At 31.6% G+C, this 22,349-nt stretch overlaps 2 protein-coding genes across 2 annotated transcripts; one reads left to right on the top strand and one right to left on the bottom strand.

Moving 5' to 3' along the window:
• Nucleotides 1–2,285: 2,285 nt before the first annotated feature.
• Nucleotides 2,286–13,253, bottom strand: LOC111023204 (short-chain dehydrogenase TIC 32, chloroplastic). Its single transcript, XM_022300580.2, has 8 exons — nt 13,094–13,253; nt 12,021–12,252; nt 11,208–11,287; nt 9,972–10,122; nt 9,502–9,580; nt 5,130–5,214; nt 2,975–3,021; nt 2,286–2,656 (listed from the first exon to the last, which is right to left on the bottom strand). Exons 1-8 carry the CDS (start codon nt 13,197–13,199, stop codon nt 2,498–2,500), a joined length of 939 nt encoding a protein of 312 aa, XP_022156272.2. The 5' UTR covers nt 13,200–13,253; the 3' UTR covers nt 2,286–2,497.
• A 3,646-nt stretch (nt 13,254–16,899) lies between these two features.
• LOC111023219 (uncharacterized) lies at nt 16,900–18,659 on the top strand. The gene is made up of 2 exons (XM_022300605.2): nt 16,900–17,424; nt 18,089–18,659. The coding sequence occupies exons 1-2, from the start codon at nt 16,963–16,965 to the stop codon at nt 18,383–18,385; spliced, it is 759 nt and encodes a 252-aa protein (XP_022156297.1). The 5' UTR covers nt 16,900–16,962; the 3' UTR covers nt 18,386–18,659.
• The last annotated feature ends 3,690 nt before the right edge of the window (nt 18,660–22,349 follow it).

The raw sequence follows: 22,349 nt of genomic DNA, 5'->3' as shown, positions 1-22,349 counted from the left end.
GAAAACAATGAATATAGAGGAAACAAGGGAAAATGGAGATGGGTTCGGTTCGATGCACTTTAGCTCACTCTCGAAGACGATAAGCTGACATGTTTTTTTTTTTTTTTAATATATAACAAAGATAGGACGTTTTAGTTTGAGATAGATGCTTTAAACTATTAAGTAAAGTTTTTAATTGGAGATAGGTGCTTTAAGCTATTAAGTTAAGTTCAAGTTGGTAGGTGACGTATATTCAAAATTATTTTTAAAAATTTAGGTATTATCAGTCGGTAGGTATTATATTCTTTTAATACATAAATTGAATTGTATGACCTGAACACTCATAGATTCTATCAATATTTTTATTTATGTTTTGAAACGAATTGGAATAGGAAATAAATAACAAAAAACATGTTTACGTTGTTTCCAAAATTTATATAAAGAATGAAAAATAAAAAATATAAATAGTTGTTAAATACTTAGATTTTTTAATAAAACTAAAAACAACAAATGAGAATGTTCTCAAATAATTATTTACTATTATTAAAAAAAATTAACCATCACTGCTGAAATGTCTGCAATAATTGACATATACTTGTTTTCTTGAGACGGGAGGTTTAACCTTCATACTATCGACTTGTTGACTTGTTGTAATCACCTAAGTTTTATCTTTTTTGAAACAAGGACTTTGGAAAAAAAAATTTACTCAGATTTCTCTCACACCCAATTTTTAAAAAAATATTAATATATTAAAAAATTTACTAAATTATTTATAAGAATCAATATATTATTTAAATTAATTATTCAAAATTGTAAATAATATAAATACTATTTTTAAAATATATTTTAATTATCTTTCAAAAATAATTTTAAATAAATATAGAACAAAAAATTTTTTGGTAGAAAAATTAGAATCTTCACTCCAAAAGAGTACCTGTTATTTTATTAAGTTAAGTTTAGTTTAATTGGTTAAGATGTGTATCTCCAACCAAAAAGTTCGTAGGTTCGAATCTCACTCTCTGTTCTCCAACGTTCTTTGTATTAAAAAAAATAAAAATAAATGAATGGTTGGTTGCAAACTATAGTCTATCTTCTAAAAAGTGCAAAAGGACACCAAATATTCCTGCATTATTATTAAATACTTCCAAAAACAACGGTAAAGAAATGAGGAAAAAAAGTTTGCTAACTTGTCTCACATCTCCAATTATATAGCTATATACCTCATGTAAATGAAGAAGAAGCAAGAATAATAGTGAAGTCTTACTTAAAAATATATATATATATATATATAGTGCAGTTCTTCCTTTAAAATCTATGAAATTTTTCAAAAGTAATCTTTCAGAGTTAAAAAGAAATTTTGAATATTATTTGTGTACTGGAAATTTTAGTATACTTATTTCTTATTTATAACTAATTAAATATATTTTAGTACATATGTGAGTTCCACAACCTCGAACTAGACAACTAATTACAAATATATTATTGTACTAATCTTTTTTAATTAAAATACTAAATATTTTTTTATTATAACACTGAGTTTAATATTAACAAATAATAAAAAATTAAAATAAAAATACATTAACACAATAATTTTTTTATTAGAACAACCATCATTTAATATAAAATATTATACCAGTCAAGGAATATTTAGCCCTGCCCGATTTTAGTGACAATGTCTTTGTCAGGGAAATGTTCCGATCAATGCGCCACCTCCCCGGATCAGGACTCGGCCGGCGTCACCAAGGAATCGTGGAGCCAATTCATGTCCAGGCAATTGAGCCACCTTTTGGGTTGGGGTATATACCTACGGAAGAAGATCTCCAAAAATTGTAATTTTATTCTTCTAATATTTAATAATATTCCATTCTATTTCAAAAACATTTATTGATATTTAATAACAAAGTAAAATTAAAATATTGAGTAGAAAATTGAAATGTTTTATAATAAAAAAAAATTAATAAAACTTGTTCGAGACAAGAGATCTTGGAGCACTAGTTACCATATAGTCTTTTGTTCCAGCTTGCAAGGCAAATTCTCCCGGATATCATTCTTTTTCCTAGTAAAACTGTTACCTTTCTTTTTACATTGTTAATTTTGGCCACATAAAGTTTCCCCAAAAATATACAAAATACCATGGGATTAACCCATACCATAAGCGAATTTAATTGAACAATCTTGTCCTTACCACCATTAAATATTTGACAACTAAAAGAAAAATAATTAACAAACGAAGCCAAGTTTTATCCTAAACATAATTCGTGATGACATTTCTAACAAACGAAGCATAAACTTCCTGACACAATTCGTTTCCAAAAATAAAAAACTTACCACACAAGATCTCAAAAGTATTATAAGCATGAACTAACTTGAAGGGGTGAATTCCCTTATTTACCCCTCCTAACATAAGTATTTACTATTGGGGTCTTCCACGTACAAAAATTTGAACACAACTAAGAATTTTATGTTGTTTACAACGTGATTAGCTAACAACTTAACATATACAAAGAAAGAGATTTGATCATTTTATTAAGTTAGTGGTAAAATCCCAGAGTTTGTTAGCCAACTCAACATCTTGACCTCGTACGCTTGCCTTGTTTAGGTTACTATTTACAAAATATTCACCGCTCACTCCCTCCACTTGCGGATGCAATGCCACATAGCATGTTGTTGCTGCACCCTGCAAAATCACTCATCTCAAAATGTCGCTCTAAAATTGTCAACTAGTTAAGATATATCATCGATATCTAAATCCTCACTTGAATTAAATTTTACTTTACGGTTAAGAGTGCATATGCTTCCTAACTTCTCACTGTATATGAAAATTACCGGTTCGTGTTCTCTTCACCGTAATGTATATATGCAAATTGGAATACTAGGCCACGTAATATCGTTTTTAGTTTCTACTTTTTAAAAATGTTTATAGATTTGATTTAGACTATGATGTGTCTCAATATTTGTAAATTTGTGTTAATTTATGACTCTACAGAGAACTCACCTGTTGAAGATTTTTAAATGCGAGTCTGCCGATGGTGTTTGCTATAACTGCAAGAAAATCAAAGACGTTGGATTAGAAATATTATAATTGGAAGATAGCAACAGTAGTATGTATTGCCAGATTATTTTTTTAGAAAGTTCTTATTTGAATTATATTTTATTAGTGTAAATAAGTTATTAGATTGTATCTAAATTGAATTTAATGAAATCTTATTCTCATTTTTCTCTCCTCCTCTCACATTCATAGTTCTTGCCTGCCTTCTTTCCAGAAAGAAGAGGAGAAAATATTGAGGCACATAACTTCTTTTGTTTTGTTTTTTTCTTATTAGTTTAACAAATAAATGGTGAGATTAGAAGCCTCCCGCCTTTAGAGAAATAAACATCGTATAGTTGAGATACATCAAATGTCTTTAAAGGCAGGATTGAATAAAATCACAAAATCTTTATAAATTTTTGTGAAAATTTTGCTCGGGCGAAAAGACCACGAAACAGATGAGTTTTAAGAACAATACATGTAGTGAAAGAATGGTAGAAATACAAACTAGTCCTCGACCTTTTAGATAATTCTCAATTTGGTTCTTAAAGCTTTTAAAATTTTTAAATTTATCCCTAATGTACCAAAAATTTATGTTAGTTAAAATTCGTTAATAAAAAGATGATAGATTATTAAACTATCGTTTTATTAAGTGGAAATGCCACTTAGACACATAAAGTCCAACTTGCAAAAAGTCCATCAACGAAATTTGTCCTTTGATGTCTAAGTGGTCATTTAATGATACATATATTTTTTGTCAACAAATTTTAACATATCTTTTTTTAAGAAGAAATTAATTAAGAAATTTCAATTTACTAAGGTAAAATTAAGATTTTTAAAAGATATTTAATCAAATTGGTAATTACGTAAAAGATTAGTGAAGTTTGATATACCTAGCCTATAACAGATCTACTTCCACATTTGTGAAATAGAGAATTTAGTTTAATCCCAATTATATTTTAAATGTATAAGCAAATACTTTAGCCAATTTATAACCATTTTTGTTCTTTATTTTTTATTTTTTATTAAAATAACTATCGAGTTTCTATTTTTAGCTTATTAAAAAGGCTTTCTAGATTGTAAGTTCAAAAACAAAAAAGAACTAGTTTTTAGAAACAGATTTATGTTTTTCAAAATTTCACTTTTTCTTTTTAATTTTTTTTATTTTCTCTTGGATGTATCTCTGACCTATCTTTTTTATTTTCTCTTTGATATATCTCTCTAACCTTAGGTCATGTCTTCAAAGGGATGGGAATGGAGGATTCCCTCTGATGGTGTTTACCAAATTGAGAATAAAAAGTGTGACCCACCTCAAATTTGGCAATCTCATTCCCTCAAAAAGGGCAATCTCATTCCTTTAAAAAATGTATTCAATCTCATTCTCATTCCTTATTCGATGGTTGCCTTTTTCTCTCCCTTTTTTATTTCCATTCAAATTCCTATTAGTAGGTAAACAGGGCTTAAATTCTTCTCGAATTTTTAATTTTTCTCACGAACTTTTTGCTCTAAAAATCTTAGCTTAAATTTCTTACTAAAAAATTTCTACCTCTATAACTTATTTTCGTTTCTCTAATTTATCTTCTCTCCCTAATATATATTTCACCAACACTTTTTACAAGAAAATTTCTCTATAACTTTTATTGTTTTTGTAATTTATTTTTCTCTTAGCTTTCCTCTCTAAAATCTTCTCTTTCCCTCTCAGAAATTTATCTATTTTTTTCTCAAACTTTTCTCACCTTAATCTTCTCAAGGCTTCTCTCTTTTTCTAACTATTTCTCGCTCTATAAACTCTCTCTAAGTTTTTTTTCTCTATCTCCATATTTACTTTCTCTAAAGTTTCTTCTCATTCTGTAAACATATATTCCTCGAACTAAAAATTACTCCCTATCACTTTTCTTTCCTCTAGATATGTTTTTCTCTAACATATTTGTCACCTTAGCTAACTTTTCTAATTTTTCTCCTACTCTCTCAAAAAAACGACGTTGAAACATATTTAATTTTCTATGTTTCTAAAAAAAACAAAAAATAAGAAAATAGAAAACAAAAAACAAAAAATAGAAAACAGAAAAATCAGAACCAACTAAAAATTAAAATAATTATCAAGCAAGTCATACAAAACTACCTTTGCCAAAAGGGAAGTTGTGCATAATCTTCGTAGGGATCGCTCCAGGGTGAAGTGAATTTGCAGTTATGCTTATCTGTTCTTCCTGTGCAAGAACAAAATCATTAGTTTTGAATGGCTTCCTCCATAACCATCCCTATTGAAAAGTGAAAAAAAAAAAACAAAAACAAAAAAGGAATGACAAATGTAAAAAATTATTTTCAAGAATTTTTTTTTTTAGTTCTGCAGCTGGGAACTCAAACCTTTCCATTATTCAATTGACTTAACGAATATTATCTCCTATTGCGATGATGGGTAGAATTGCCTCCTTATATGAAGATATATATCCCTATCCGATTCTACGAGTTACCTTGGCAACCAAATATAGTAGGATCAAACAATTGTCCCGTGAGATTAGTCAAAATGTGCGCAAGGGACACACACGGATATATATATAAAAAAAAATCCTATCCGATTCTGATGCAGTATGGTGTAATCATAGAATTGACAGAATATTAAGACAATCTACAATATAATTGTGCATTCCTAAAACAATGTTGGAACTCAGTTTATGAGATTAATAAAAAACAAGTTCAATTATAAGTTTAGTTCCCAAAGTTTGGTTAAGATTACTTTTAGTGACGTGATTAATGTAATTCTTCAGTTGACGTCTTCACTTGAAAGTTGAGAAAAGACGAAGACAATTATGTCTATTTTGTTAGGAAATAAAAGTTTGAAAATTTTAGAGATATTTGTGTTGGGGAAATTCACTGGAAGAAAAATGGAAAAGAACCTACATAAAGCTCAGCTCTTACTATTCAAGTAAAAAAAGAATATATATATATATATATGTATGTATATATATATATATGTGTATGTATATATATATATATGTGTATGTATATATATATATATATGTGTATGTATGTATATATATATGTGTATGTATGTGTAGATATATGTGTATGTATGTGTAGATATATGTGTATGTATGTGTAGATATATGTGTATGTATGTGTAGATATATGTGTATGTATGTGTATATATATATATATGTATGTATGTATATATATATGTATGTATATATATATATATGTATGTATATATATATATATGTATGTATATATATATATATATGTATGTAGATGATGAATTTGATGGTTAATAGCAAAGAAATAGCAAGAGGAATGGAAATAAAGAGATCGAACGTTATTAATGTAATAAGAAAAGTCATTGCAAGAGACAAAGTAGAAAGTTAAGGGAGAATGTAAAGAGGCTTGAGGCCAATTACTGTCCTAAGAAAAGTCATTTCAAGAGACAATGTAGAAAGTTAAGGAAGAACGTAAAGAGGCCTGAGGCCAATATAGTTGAACATAATGCCCAAGGATAACACAAGAGCATAAGACCACTCATTAAAATGGGTAATTGACAATGCAACTTCTGTACACGTATTTTTGGATAGAAGGTTGTTCACATCGACCAAGTGATAAGGGGAAATAGAAGAGCTTCCAAGACGAAAGGTACATGAAATGTTTGTTTAAAGATTGTGTTGGGTTTGTAAGGTGATTGCAAACAAAGTCCCACATTGACTAGGGAAGGGAATAATCATAGGTATATAAAAGAGGACAATTATCTCCATTGGTATGAGGCCTTTTGGGTAAAACCAAAAGCAAAGCCGTGAGAGCTATGTCCAAAGCGGACAATATCAACTTGAATGCAATGGTCAACCCAATAGCAAGAACTTCCTTATTGATATTATTTTTAATTGGTTCTTCACTTTCACTATTATGGACCAAGATTATTGATTGATTTTATGGACCAAAATTATTGATTGATTTACTTAGCCTACACCTATATTCTAACTCCCCGTTAGACCACATCGAATTTAACCATCTTTTTTCCATATAGCTTTCTTGCACCTATTTACATGAAAATACAATAGTCATTCGATAAAAAAAATCAAAGGAATCCTTGAATGTCATCACTTAGTTTGAATGAGAGTACATAGACATGTCGGGAGACAAGTCCATATAGGTAACCCAACCTCGAGGCAAATACAAATGGAAACAATTGATTACTGATATTTTGTTTTTTTTTTTTCAAGTTGGCTAAATTTGCAAAAGAAACTTTGGAGTTTCATCAGATAATGTTGCAAGAAGAAACGTGGAGCTCACCAAGAAATAAGATGTTGTAGTCGGAGTAAGTCGTCGGAGTAAAAGATTAGACTTACGAGCTTACCAAGAAGATCAAAGATGGTTGTGGCAATAGAAGGTGAGATCCATATTTTGTCTCAAAGTGGGAGATTATAAGAATTGTAGAGCCAAACCAATATTGCAAAGCCAACATATTCGAGAGGACAACATCAAGATGCTAATCAAAGCATCACGACACTGGCACAAAGCAAAGAAAAATCATGTTACATTTCTGTAACAATGAGACAAGACATTGAAGCCAACATATTCGAGAGGACAACATCAAGATGCTAATCAAAGCATCACGACACTGGCACAAAGCAAAGAAAAATCATGTTACATTTCTGTAACAATGAGACAAGACATTGAGGGTAGCGTCTCAGTGCTACCACAAGACCCTAAGAAGAAAAGGAAGAGTCGAGCACACGACGCTGAGACGTTGCAACAATTTTATATAAAATTCGTAGCTTTTTTATGGGTTTTTTTTACCGAAGTGAAAAGAGTGGCATGCAATAGCAAGTGATTGACGACCGTAAGACTTTAGTGAATTCAGCCCATTCTTATTGATTTAGCAAGGATATTTAGTATAGAAGTCTAAATATCATTGTTGTGGTACCTTGAGAGTTTTGTAAAACACGTGAGAGAGGTCCATTGTAATCTTCATATCATTATAGAATCTACAGTTGCAGAAGACTGGATGTAGTCCCATACATGAAGTGCTTTTTCATCCCTTTCTTGTATTTCTTCTTTTATTATTACTAAAATAAAGGATTAAATTTACCATAACCCATCACCTTTTAAGTTTTTGGATTTAGTGATAATTTAACCTTATTGGATTTAGTGATAATTTAACCTTATGATTTGTAAATCCAACAAATCCAACGGTGTAAAAGTAAAATTATCCGCCACATTGTGGCTACCTCCTCCAATAATTTTCCCTTCCTCTCCCTTCCTCTCCCTTGCCCTCAAGATCACCCCTCTCAATCTCCCATTTCTCGATCTCTCCCCTCACTCTCGATTACCTACCACCACCAATCAGGGAAATATGGTGGAGACTGATCTCATCGTCCCACCCTCCTCATTACCTCCCCAGTCCTAATTACTAAAGTTGTGCGGACATTGCACTCTCTTTCCCTGCAAAATTGTGTCGCTCTCATCTCTCAGCCCCTCACAACCCTTGCCATCAGTGTTGCCAAGTAATAAAACTCAAAAGATCGATTAAAAGTCGAACCGAACCATCTGGACCCAAAACCGACCAGATCGATTTTTAACCTAATTGAGGAAAATTTTCTTCTTCTCAGTTTAAAACATTTCAGAATCGAATGATTCAGCATCAATTTTTTACTAAATCGAACCAAACCGAACTAATTCGTATACACCCCTACAGAATATTTTTAAAAACAAATTTAATATCTAAAGTGAAACATTAAAAGGAAACATATAACTCATAACTCAGCAGTTAAGGTGTTTTGCACATTCTCTAGAGATCGGAAATTCAACCTCCCGTCTTCCCCGTTTATTGTACTAAAAAAGACAACACAATTCATTGTGAGTTAAATTTCCGTCGACATTTCCAACATTCCCTTTGACATTTTCATATGTGAGGGAGAAAATCAACATGCCATAAGTGATCTTTTCTATTTTCAAAAAAATTTGTCCTAAACATCAAACATTTCCCTCACCACACCATGTCCATTATTAACAATACTTAGCTACTTACCAATCAAGACTCATCCTCATGCTAACCACCAAATAAGTTTGACAATTTTTTTTTATTTTTGGAGAAACAATAAAAATATCCTCGCGCTAACCACCTAATAAGTTTGACAATTTTTTTTATTTTTGGAGAAACAATAAAAATATCTATTTTTCTAGATTGCTCTCTGATACTTGTAAAAAATTGAATGTTAACCTAAGTATTTTTCATTTTTTATTACCTTCATTTTCTGGTGTGAAGTGAGCTTTTTAATCTAGAGAATGGTCTAGTTATTTCAACCTTTTTTAGAAGCGTGTCTATAACATGTCATAAGTTTGTCCCTCCAATTCCATTAATTTTGGATTTTTATATGTCGTTGAATTTTCAATTTTTAGACACTATTTAAAGTTAAAACGCATATTAGATACAAAATTAAATATTTAAGATCTACAACTTGTTAGACAGACCTGTTAGGACAGACATTAGAGAATGCAAGTCCTCGTACCTTGAAACGTCTTGCAAGCTCATTGGCATGTAAAATATTTGCAAGCTTTGATTGGCCATAAGCACGAAATTTACTGTACCTACCATGAGTAAATTTGAACTATCAAACTTTTACATGAGTAAGTGTTAGTAAGGCTATGTCTAGGAGTGCTGATGGTAAAAGCACTCTTTCGATGTTAAAAATATTTTTTTCCTTAAAATTGTTAGTTTATGAGTAAGAGCATGAAAGCACTTTTGTGAGAAAGTATTTGTAAAACAATTTTTACATAAGTGCATGAACAGAAAATACTTCGAACCCAATTTTAAAATTGTAGAACCACCTTTTACGCCTTATAATTTGAAGTATTTTTACCAAAAGCAAAGAGCTAAAAGTCAGGAAACTCAGGATCTACAAGGTAATTTCTATAAGCTTCCTATATCATAAAAGTAGGTGCGTTCCATCTTAGTTTCTATAAGCTTAAAAATAATTACCTTGACTGATCATTAATCCCGTCAAATAGAATGCCTTCAGGATATGTGGCACGGTGAGCTTCTGAAGAGACATTTACGATTCGTACTTTTTTATTATCAATGGCAGTTCTCTTCATATTTTCCAACAACAAATTTGTCAAGAGAAAATGACCTGGAAAGACTCGAAAGGGTAAAATCATGTTAGAGTTGGTAATTCTATTTTAATAAACGGTTTTGTTTGAATTGGGGAGATCTTAGTTATGAAAAAGGCAAAATAAAGGAAGAGAACCACCACTAAACAAAATTTACATGAAAATTCATACAACGAAAAAACATAGGAAAAGAAGAAGAAAGAAATCTATTGTAATGAAAATCGCAGCTGCCAATATATCCCTACACTATCAAAAAATCCTAACCTCCTAAAATTTAGGAAAAGACCTAACTTGCAATCTTAGTATAGTTCAACTAATTAAGTGGACACCTTAGTTTGAGTAAGGTGATCGTATTAGACACGTGCCAGATACTCCAACATTTATTGGAGATGTATCGATATTTTAGCTCAATAAATGTGTATCAAAACAATAATTGTACATAATGAATATTGATCCAACACTTGTTAGGCATAAGATCCAAGAATGCGAAGATAAGGGTACAATTTAAGGGAGGGCAGATAACCACTTTTTAAGCATAAGAAATAGACATAAATAGTAATATGAAACAGACTAATAAATTTTAAGAGCAAAATACATCCTACTCCGTGTTTTTAAGTCTAAAAATGCATAAATTTATTGACTTTCAATTTTCTAATATAAAAAGTATATATACTTAAAAAAAATTGCATATTTTTGTGTCCTAGATTTTTAGAAAATGACGTGTCACCGTGTCCGTGTTGTATCATATCCACGTCTCGTGTATCCCAACTTCTCAGCGTCGGAGATTCAAATCCTCACCCTACATTTTGTTGTACTTAAAAAAGCCCTAGCTTCATTGCCTAGCTTGATCCCTCAATTGTCACAACACCTCAATTCTTTTGGCCTTTTAAAGTTGGGCCATAAAATATTTGAGTCACCCACATCTAACATCAGGAAAGATATGTAGTTATAATCCCCGTTTATAGATGAAAGTCTTCAAGAATCCATTGTTTCATGTGTATCCTAAATCTTCTTGCAAGTTCACATAAATTAAAAGCTTTCACAAGTTCACATAAATTAAAAGCTTTCATTATGCAAGAAATAATCTAGTATGTAAGCTACATACCTAAGTGATTCGTTGCAAACTGCAGTTCTATGTTCTCTTTCGAAAGTCCAAAAGGGGTACCAAATATTCCTGCATTATTACTTCCAACGATACAGTAAAGGAATTAGAAAAGTATTGCTAAATTGCCTCACATCTTCAACTAAATAGCTAATACCAGGACATGAAAATGAGGAACTAGCAAGAATAAAGAGTGGGTTTGGAATGAGTTTTGGAATGAGTGAGACACTCACTCTAAAACCCTAAGAAACACTATAATTCACTCCTATGGGACATTTGTTAACTCAATAAATATGTGTCACACACTGTAAATATAGATCCGACACTTGTTAGACACTTATAATATAGATCCGACACTTGTTAGACACTTATAAAATATTCGTTAAGCATAAAAAATAGACAAAAATAGTAATATTGGACAAAAATAGATTTTGAGAGCAAAATACATCAGACTCGTTTTTTAACATAAAAATGCATATAGTGACTTTAAATTTTCCTTCTGATATAAAAATGATACTTAAAAAAATAATGTATATTTTAATAAACGTGTCATTTTTGTGTCCGTTCACTAGATTTTTAAGAAATGACGTATCACCGTATCTTTGTCGTGTCAAATCCGTATTGGGTGTCTATATCCGTGCTTCTTAGTCTAAAATCTATGACTTAGTCTAAAATCTATGAAAATTTTGAGACATATTAACAGGTTAAAAAGCACTTGTCACCAAAAGTCATACATACCACAGTCACCTTCATAAGCAACACGTCTATGAAAGACGGAGAGAATCTAGTGAGCTAAAAACAAAGTCCATTTCTTACATGAGGATGTTAAGTGGAAACCCAGACGACCGATAATCTGAGGCAAATTTTCTTATAGACACCATCGAGCTAAGATCCAACTCCATGACATCAACCTTTGCAGAGGGATTCTCCTTGACAATGGCTTCTCTAACACCTCTACCAGCATCTAAGTTCCTAACAGCCATAATGACATGGACTCCGCGTAATGCAAGAACGCGCGCAGTTTCAGAGCCGATACCGTTCGATGCTCCTGTAAGAATATAGAAGCATAAGCAAGAACAAAAAACTAGTAACTGCAACTAAACAATGCTTGGTTACAATAAGTCATGAGCAAAAAGAAGAGATACAGCAAACTGCAGATATGTGGTTTCAGCACTATTGTGTTTAGTAATGAAGATCAAGCCAAGAGAATGGTTAATCAAATGGTGAACTAAAACCTGTTATTTTAAAATTACATAAAAAATCAAAGAAAAAGCATACTTTTCAATAACTAATTACACATTATGATTTAGAAACACATTCAAAAACAAACAATAAGAGCGAGTTGGAAACCTGTTATGCATTTCTCATTTAATAACTTTTCCTTTTTGGTTTCCTATTTTTAAAAGATTAAAATACTATTTTCTAATGTCAGTATTAGTTCATTTTAAGACTGTATTTAAAAATGTTCATTTTGATCCGGTTTTAAAACAAAATTTTTAAAATTTTATAGTATAAAGTAACGTTTATATTTTAAAAAATATATTAATTACAAGATAAAAAAATTATATTAAAAATAAAATTAATGAACCAAAATATTGCCAATTAATGTTGATCGAGAAACTGAGAGTAAAACAGGCAGAACTACTACAGTCCAAGCTCAAGATCCCAATGTTTTCTATTCTAATCATATATCCGTCCACAGTCATGGCGAGAACAGGAAATAAATGAATACAGAAACAAAAAGATATAGAAGTACCAAAACTAAATTCTAAAACCATTTCCGATGGTTCAAATTCAGAGGAACAGATAAAATTTCATGTTTCAGCAAATACAGAACTAAAAACGAAGTAAAAGAGAAGAAGAAGAAAGTGTTTTAGGTAAATGAAGACCTGTGACAATGGCGGTGAGAGCGGAGCCATCGATTCCGTCAGTAACTTCCTCGGCTGTGGAAGAGTATGAAAATCCAGAGGGCCCTTTGCTTCTCAAAAACCACATTTCGACGGAATTTTAAAACCCGCTCCGTATTCTGCAATTTCTTATGCTTTTAATTTCGGTTTAATTTTCTTTTATTATTTTTTTCTTTTCCTAGCAACCATGCATTCTGCCACCTCCTCCGTCGCCTCCTTGACTCGTGTTACACGTGTGCAATCACCTGCCACGCCTTTGCTGACTATTGTTTGAATTTGTAAGTATACAAATGATGTCTCCACAAGAAAGGATAGATTACTTAATACCAAATTTTCTACTTCAACTCCATATCAATATGGAAAGTTTAATAGACTGTAGGTAAAGAAATCATTTAAATTAATTTAAGAAACAACGCAACTATTCACGCGATAATCTTTCTTAAGCAATAACAACTTCATCGATGTTACTCATAAAATTTTAATCGAAATTTTTCTAAATCAAGATGGTCGGTGGATTCTACTTTATTGACTCGATATTTTTTTAAGTAATGACGACATTTTTTTCGAAAAGTAGGGTATCTATGTCTCTACAACGGCTTCCACAATTCAAATAATTATAATTAAGCACGTAGAATCCAAAAATATCATAAAATTTATAAGAATGTGTCTGGTTAATAATTTTGTTTCTCAACCTTGATTTACGACAAAGAATTAATGTAAAGATTGGTCAAATTCAAAGAGTGCATTTAGAGTAGAAAAATTCTCACAACCAACAGAAATTTATGAGAGAAATCGACTAAAAATAGAAGAGTAAAGTTAGATAAATGGCTACATCATCAATGCTTTATAAAATAAACTATTTAACTAATACTTGAATCCAGAAAGAATTGGAAGGAGGTAGAGTAAGAAAAGAGAATGAAGAAGGGAGAAAACAAATCCGACGATCTCTTGAATCTTCGTTCTTCGAGCTCCTTCCATTTCTCTCAAAATCTTCAACTTTGTCTATCTTTTGATTCCAAAATCCCTCTTTTTTCCTCTATCCTGCGACTAGGGCTAAAATAAGAAAACTAAAATCCGTCACGCAAGTACTTAGACATTGTGATGATCAGCGCTTCGCGTCGTAGTACTTAGGTGTTAGGTCTTTTTTCCTTACTGTTGTTGCTCTGAGAGAATCTTCAAAATAAACTTTAAAAACCAATCTTCCGTTATCTACAAAATAAATAAAAAAAGAATGAATTAACATCACTGAAGTTAAAAGAAAACTAATTGAAATTAGACATAAGAGTAAGCATAAAATACATTCATCATTGACCCTTTCCCTCCTCCCAAACTTGAAAGATTCGTTCCATATCAAATCAACAACCTCGTTCATTCTTAGAACGAACGAATTGTTCATTTCAAATATGGAACAATTCCAAATCAAGCGAACACATTCATTCCAAATGTGGAAGGAGAGTCAGCATGGGGTGGTGATGGGAAGCAACGCAACAGCAAGGTCTACCATAGAAGAAAAGAGAAGAGACAAGAAGGAGATGATAATGTCATTAGTCTAATCAGCAAAAATAATAATAATAATTGCATATTTTTTGTTGGAAAAACCTTCTGATATGAAATCTTAGCGAATTGAAATTAGAAATCGTTTGGGTATGTGAACCCCTAACATTCCCATGAAAAGAATGAGATAGAAGGATTAGATTGCTTATGGAAGACTAATGAAACATAACTTCAAGGAGAACCTAGATTAAGAATTTCAAAACGATGAACTCTTAGTCATCATACTAAACATAGCCAAAATTTATTCTGTAACTAATCCGTCAAACAATAAAATGATAAGGCTAACATATTTGTGGTATTGAACAAGTGATCCAACTCCTCTAAACTCGAAAAAGCAAGGATTAAGTTCTATTAAGTTTTCAATTGTTCCTTGTTGTTTTCAATTTCCTGTTTAATTCTCTAGATGGTTAAAAATGGACTTGAATTCAGTTTTCATCGTATTACATTCTTTTCAACCTGAGCTAAATTCCTTAAATCTAGCCTTTCTATACTTAGTTTTATTTTTACACAATTTCAAGGGTGAACGGTATATTTTTTATTTGATTGCTCAATTGGATTCACAAAATTAATTGATGCTTAATTTGGCCGATTAAGAGAAATGGACTAATCTTGACTTGATTCTACAAAGGTTAGATTAGATAACTTAAAAATTCAGTTGAATAACTCATTGAAAAGGTTACTTCAGAGATAGAGAACCTAATTAATAAGCCTAAACATAGAATCTAATCATTGATTATGAAAGCTTAGTGTTCAGATTATTAATATACATGTTGATACCACTACAAGGAAAATGAGCTTCAGCGACGAAAACTCATTTCGTCGCATTTTTAAGCGACGATTTCTGTTTTCATTACTGCGTATGCAACGAAAGATGTTATGTCGCCCTTAATGCGACGAAAAATGTTTCGTCGCCGAAGCACATTTTTCTTGTAGTGTACGTACCTAACCTTAATCCTTTAGATCACTTAGACATAAGTTGATTTAGAAGTAAAATTAGTGCAAAATTTACCAATGTGTCCAGTGCACCTTGTGATCTATTAAACTTACTAAGTTGAAGTAGGGAGACTTATTTATCTTGAAGTAAAAATCATTTCAAACTCAATATTATTATTTATTTCCACAACACCGATTGCTCATTCAAGCATTTCACTATTATTTTCAAATAAAAAGTTCAAGTCCCTGTGGAAATGATCTCATAATATTGTTATCAAATTATTATTTGTGATAGTGTGCACTTGCACTCGAGCTTTTCTTATTAAACAGATAGGCAACATCTTTGCTGTTTCAAATGTGGTAGTACTTGTTCCTCACAAATTTTCTCCTTTCGAGTAGACTCTACTGATTTTTGGATAATAAATTTAGGTGCATCAAGTAATATATGTCATGTTAAGGATATGTTTCGTAACTTCCATCGAGTATAGAATACATCCATTATTCTACCTATGCTTTCTCGTGTTCTTGTTGAGTTTGCTGTGATGTTATTTTCTTGCTTCGGAATGTCTTAATCGTGCCTCAATTTACTTACAATTTTGTTCTTATATGTTAGCTCTCTACTTTTGATGATTACTTTGTTGATTTCTTTAGTGATTTTTACCTTATCCAAGATAAGTCACAATTGAGAACGATCGGTAAGGCCAATTGTTTGAATGATCTGTATTTACTCTCTATGACATTTGTTACTTTTACTAATATTACTGCTGTTATTAGTAAGGCCTCAACCACTATTTTGGCATCCTGTTTTATTTAATGGGTCTCTAAACCTTTAAAATTTATATTTAAATAAATCTTTAAAATTTAATATGTGTTTAGACATACTCTTAAACTTTCACTTTTTGCATATCCTAAATCTTTAAATTGTCAAATTTATATCTAAAAATTAATCTAATCAACATGCTTTAATACTTTTAGTAGACTTTTTAGTTACAAAATTGAGTACAAACAGAGATTGGTTAGACAATTTTTAAAGATTTTGGATTAAACTTTTGAAAATTTGAGAAATTAAATTTGTAATTCCAAAATGATGCCACGTCCCCTAGTTTTGGTCTGCCCAGAAAAAAGGATCTCATCTCATTTTTCTCCTGACCAACGACAGTACCCATTCTCACAAATCTCAACCACGTGTTCGTTTCCACCAACCTGACGCCGCCACGTCCCCACCGTCACCCTCGATCCCTCACAGCCGGCCACTTGGCTATTTCCCCCACCACACTCTCTTTAAACTCCCCTCCTTCAACCTCCTCCTTCTGAACCCCTCTCTCTCTCTGACTCTGTAATTTCTCTCTCTCTAGAAAATAAAAATGTCCGGCGGGGTGGGCCCTACCTGCAGCGACATCAGCCTCCCGAGCGAACAGGAGACCCTCCACAAGGAGATCTGCGACCGAAAGTCCGGCGCCGTCGTCCATGGCGGCGCGCGGAGGAAGCCGGCGGCGGCGTTCCTGTCTTTCCGGCAGCTGAACGCGCTGGCGGTGGTGGTGATATTCTCGGCGAGCGGGATGGTGTGCGCGGAAGACTTGGCCTTCGTCCTCTTCTCCGTTGCTTACATGTACTTCATCTCGAGAGTGGCGTTCCCGGCGAGTGGCGGAGGGGAGGACGGAGGCGTGTTCAGCCCCGGCCAGAGCAAGGTGCTCCGGCTGTACGTGATGCTGGCGGCGGCGATCGGGCTGTTCCTTCCGATCGGGTACATTCTAGAAGGATTCTTCGAGGACGATAAAGAAGGGATTAAAGCCGCTTCTCCCCATGTTTTTCTTCTCGCCAGCCAGGTTTCTCATAAAACCAACATTTCATATTTTTAAACTATAAATAAAATCAAATTAAACCGTTTATTTCAGTAATATTTCATCCACTCGAAATTGGAACGAAAATAAGTCGGAATGAAAATGTTATTTATTACTTTTATTTTAATAATCTATTCAATATAATGCCAAATCGATAATTTGCATATATAATTAGTTTTATAAAGTATTATTACTATTCTTAATTACAATGAATCCTATTTTAACAAATTTATAGTAAAATTAAACAAGTGATAATCATTGGTTTGTGGAATTATTAGTTTTTGGTTATTTAATTTTATTAGTCGATTTTAGAATTAATCAATTGTTTTTATTGCAAGACAGAAAACAATAACTGCCTTAAAATTGTGATGTATGATGGGTTGGGACCAAGCTAAATATGATTTAGAGAGTAGGGTTCAGATTTCATGGCTAGCTATCTATCTATCTTGTAATTAATTTCTTACGTTATTCTTTAGCAATTAATTAGTCCCAATTATGAAAACATAAATTTTAATTTCTCTCTCGTATATTCAATGGTGTACAACAATTGGTATTAGTCCCATTGTTTCAATATATTTGATGTGCCATGGTATCCAAATCTATCTGCTGTGCATCAGCTAATTAATCTTTTATGGTTATTCTCACCAAGGTTTTCATGGAAGGCGTGGCAAACAACGACAGATTCTCGACGCCGATCCGCGTGTTCGTACCGGTGTTCTACAACTCGAGGAGGATCTTCACCATAGCGGAGTGGCTGCGGGACGAGTTCGCGAAGGAAGACAAAGAGTTCAGCGGGTCTGTGCGGCGGCTGCTGGTCGGAAGAGCGCTCGCGGTGGCGAACATGGCGCTTTGGAGCTTCAATCTCTTCGGGTTCTTGTTGCCTGTGTATCTCCCAAGAGCTCTCAACAGGTACTATAATTCTCTGCACAAGTCCAAAGATCATTGAGGGATCAGGACAAGAAGACCATGTTTGGTTCTTATTCACAAAATACTTATTAACCCATAGCAATATGTTTGAATAGTTTGGAGTAATTTTATTTGTAATGGGAGTTTTACTTGCAAGTTTCTAGCTTTACTGCTTAGTTAATTAGATCATGTGTCCATGTAATATGGATAATTATCGATGGAAAAGAAAAGTTCCTCGTTCAAATGTAGGGTTTTAATTTCCAACCTCTATGAAAGAGTAAATATGTCATTTATATATCACTAAGCTATTTTCATATTTCGTCTCAGTTCTTTAATAAGTTCTTTAATAAATTTTAATACTGTATCTGCTTTTTAATAAGTTTTGATATTGTGTAGGCCGTTATTAGAATGTCTATACTAATAGGAGCATATCATCGATGTTTGAAATTTCCTTTATTTTTTCCAAGAGAGGTTTATTAATTTAATTCCAAGGGCTATATGGATACTTTGATTGTAATATGATCGGGTGATTGAGTTACTTAACAGTTTTTAAACTTCTTAGTTGGATGTTCTATATATTGAATACAAAATTGGTTTCTTGTATTAGGACAATTTTGAAATTACATTAAAAGCTCTTGGAGAAAAGAGAATTTTCTACTTTCTTGTTTTGGTATAAGTTAGTTTTACTAGAATTATTGAAGTTAAAATTGGAAAGTTATGGCTAAAAAAAATGTGAAAGACAAATTTCATACGTGGTAAACAATGAGAGTATACATGGATCAACGAACAAATTTTAGAGTACCATGTGGTATATGATGAGGTGGATGACTCGATATCTTAACAATCAATACTTTATGATTATGACGTGATATATATTTGAATCATAAAATTGTGTTTACATAGAAGTTGGTAGAAGTTGACGTGTTTGAGGATGTGTTTGGGAGTAATTTTGAGGACAAAAATTATTTTTGTCATGTCAAAATCACCATTGATCATATTTGGTAAATTAAAAAATTGATATTAAAAAAAAGCTTAAAATCACTTTAAATTAAATTTTAAGGTATCATTTGGATGGTGGTTTTGAAAAAAACAATTATACTTAAATCTTTTTTTTAAATCACTACTAATTATACTGTCACTTCCAAACACACAATTGATGTGGCGAATAGACAAATCATAATATGACATATTTTAGATTCATTTAATGAACTTGTCAAGACACACAAAGTAATGGACGTTAGATTAAATGAATAAAAGGGGGAAAACAATTTTGACAATGTTGGAAAGCATCCCTTAACGTCCATGCACTTGTGTTCAGAATTTTTTTTTCTAAGTACATGAGGGGACGAAGATTTGAACTCTTGAAAAGAAAACTAGTAGTAAGGCCAATACCCAATTAATTAAGTTCTTAGTCAAAATGTATTTTGGGGTGTGTTTGGGAATGCTTTTACAAAAATCACTTTTGATCACTGTAAAAAACACTCCGATTTGTATTTATCATGTTGGAAAAAAAAATGATTTTAGGGAAGTTTAAAATTACGTTAAATTGATTTTTAAGGTATCACTTAGCATGATTTCGAAAAAACAATTATTCTTAAAAAAAAATTCAAAATTATTAATTCTACCACCACTCTCAAGATACCATGAAAATCTCTATTGTTACACCCTATGAACATCCCTATTATTACATGATGTCATCTGGAACCCAATAAAGCATGGAGTCAATGATCTCTAAATTATCAATCATTCACGATTCATTTTTCCTTCATCAACATCTCATTCCTTCTTCACTTCGATCCATAGAACACGATTTTGGTGAAAATTCATTTTCACTTATGATTTCTAGACTTAAATTCTAAACTTCTAGAGAACCATTCTCCATCATCATCGTGGTTTTCTGCTTTTTCTATTAATATTTATGAATGCTTTTTCCTTTTTCTATTAATATTTATGGAAAGGTACCATCTGATTAAATTTTCTTAACAATATATTTAATTTAAAATTTTAATGCTAAATTAGTTAAATTGATTTTTTTAAGATTTTGTTTTTAAATATGTTGTTAATTTTTTTTTTAATACTGAGGAACGTGGGACATAGAAGATTTTTTGAAAAAAGGATTTATAATATGTGGCACAAACGCAGATACCAAGTGGATTTTTAAAGAGACCACATGATCCCATTTGACCTGGTCCTGATAATTTTTAAGCATTATTTATAGAACAAGTCGAGTAAAAATAATATTTTAAAAATAAGTTAAAAAATCATTAACGGACCTATCGATTTATGAAAAATAAAATATTAATGTTCAAAATGATTTTTTTGAAAATTTAATCAACGACCCTACCGAAAATAGATGGTTGGTTTGGTGGCCGATTTGGTTGATTTAGTTAATGATCAATTATATTTTGATTCTCTTCAATTAATACATTTATCAACATCAAAATTACATATGTGCTTGGGGTTATATTCTAATAAGTAATTTAGTTTCAATTTAAAATAATATTTTTAAAGTTAATATTATTACTATCAGGTAAAAACCAAAAGTAAGTGTTGTTAGCTTGGTTGAGTCGCGAGGACTGGTCTAGAAACCAACTCAACATAGTCGCACGAATTGAGATACCATGGTCGAGCACTCCTTAAGAATATTATATGATGGACAACAGGTGTCGATACCCAATGCCGAAACCTTTTGCGTGCTTCTAAAGACCACACAGGAGTTGTCGAGCCACCTACCTATGATGCAGTAGGAGACAAATGATGTTGGTGGCCCCCACAAATTCCTGGACATACCTCTCCCCCTGCAGATGCCCAAGAGAGTGGAGACATCCCTCTCAAACCGTCTTCATTTCATATATAAAGAAATAGGCTACCCAAGCAAAGGTAAACCGTATTTCCCCAGAGGATTCAAACACCTATCCTATGACAAACTCTTACCCTCAAGATTCTTGTGTGTTCAGTTACTATAGATGAAGCGCATATATGGCACTTGAACGAGACCTACGTGGACTTGACCTAGAAATCAGCATCGACAATTATAGTTTTCAATTTTTATGTAATAAAATTTGTTTGGTTAAATTAGAGTAATTTTACCCTTCGATCCTTATGCTTTAAGAGTAGTTTGTACCATACTATGTTATAATGGTTGATTTTAATTGCAACAATTTTATAAGTTTAGAAGAGTGATTAATTAAATTGAAAATAGATCCAGAAGAGTGATGAATCAAATTGAAAATTCATAGATCTATGGTAACAATCCCTAACTACGTGGTGGTTTATGCAATTTCCTTAAATTTTCATATACATTGTTTGAATTTTACTTTCAATATTGATAATTTATGAATATACTATATGGTGTATATGGTGATAATTAAAATGAAAAGTATTGAAAACAAAAATAAAAATAGAAATCCAACTTGAGAATAGAACTCATTAAGACATCTATATCTAACTGAAAGTGGGTGAGTTTTAATCTCCACAGTTTTGTACTAAATAATAGTTTTTTTACCTAAATAGAAAAAGAAAAAAAAAACAGAGAAAGGTAATTAAAAACAGATTTTGTTTTTCTCGAAAACAAAAACTCAAGAGGTATTTATAGTGTGAAAAAAAAACTAGAAAATTATTTTTAAAACACAGAAAAAAAGTTTTTTAAAACGGAAAAAGCAGAAACTTAAAAAAAAGAAAAGAAAAACAGAAAAACAACATAAGAGAAAAACAGAAAAAAAAATTTGCATAAGAACTCAAAGGACATAATATAAAAACAAATCTTAAAAAAACAATAAAAAAAGCATAGAATTTTTTTTTTGAAATAAAAAAAACATAGAAATAAAACATATAGAGAAAACAGAAAAAAAAAATACACACACGACATAAAAAAACATGTAACTAAACAGGCAGTTTATTTTTCTAAAAAGCATTAAAAGTTTAATACATACATATATATAGCATACAAAAGGTTTAGACTAATAAACGAACGAACGAAGAAAAAAACTGATAAGGGAAAAGAT

The sequence above is a fragment of the Momordica charantia genome (assembly GCF_013281855.1).
Source record: "Momordica charantia cultivar OHB3-1 chromosome 6 unlocalized genomic scaffold, Mcharantia_2.0 BLBB01000006.1, whole genome shotgun sequence".
NCBI lineage: Eukaryota > Viridiplantae > Streptophyta > Magnoliopsida > Cucurbitales > Cucurbitaceae > Momordica > Momordica charantia.
Note: the sequence above shows the minus strand (reverse complement) of the source record. Positions and strands in the feature narration are given on the sequence as shown.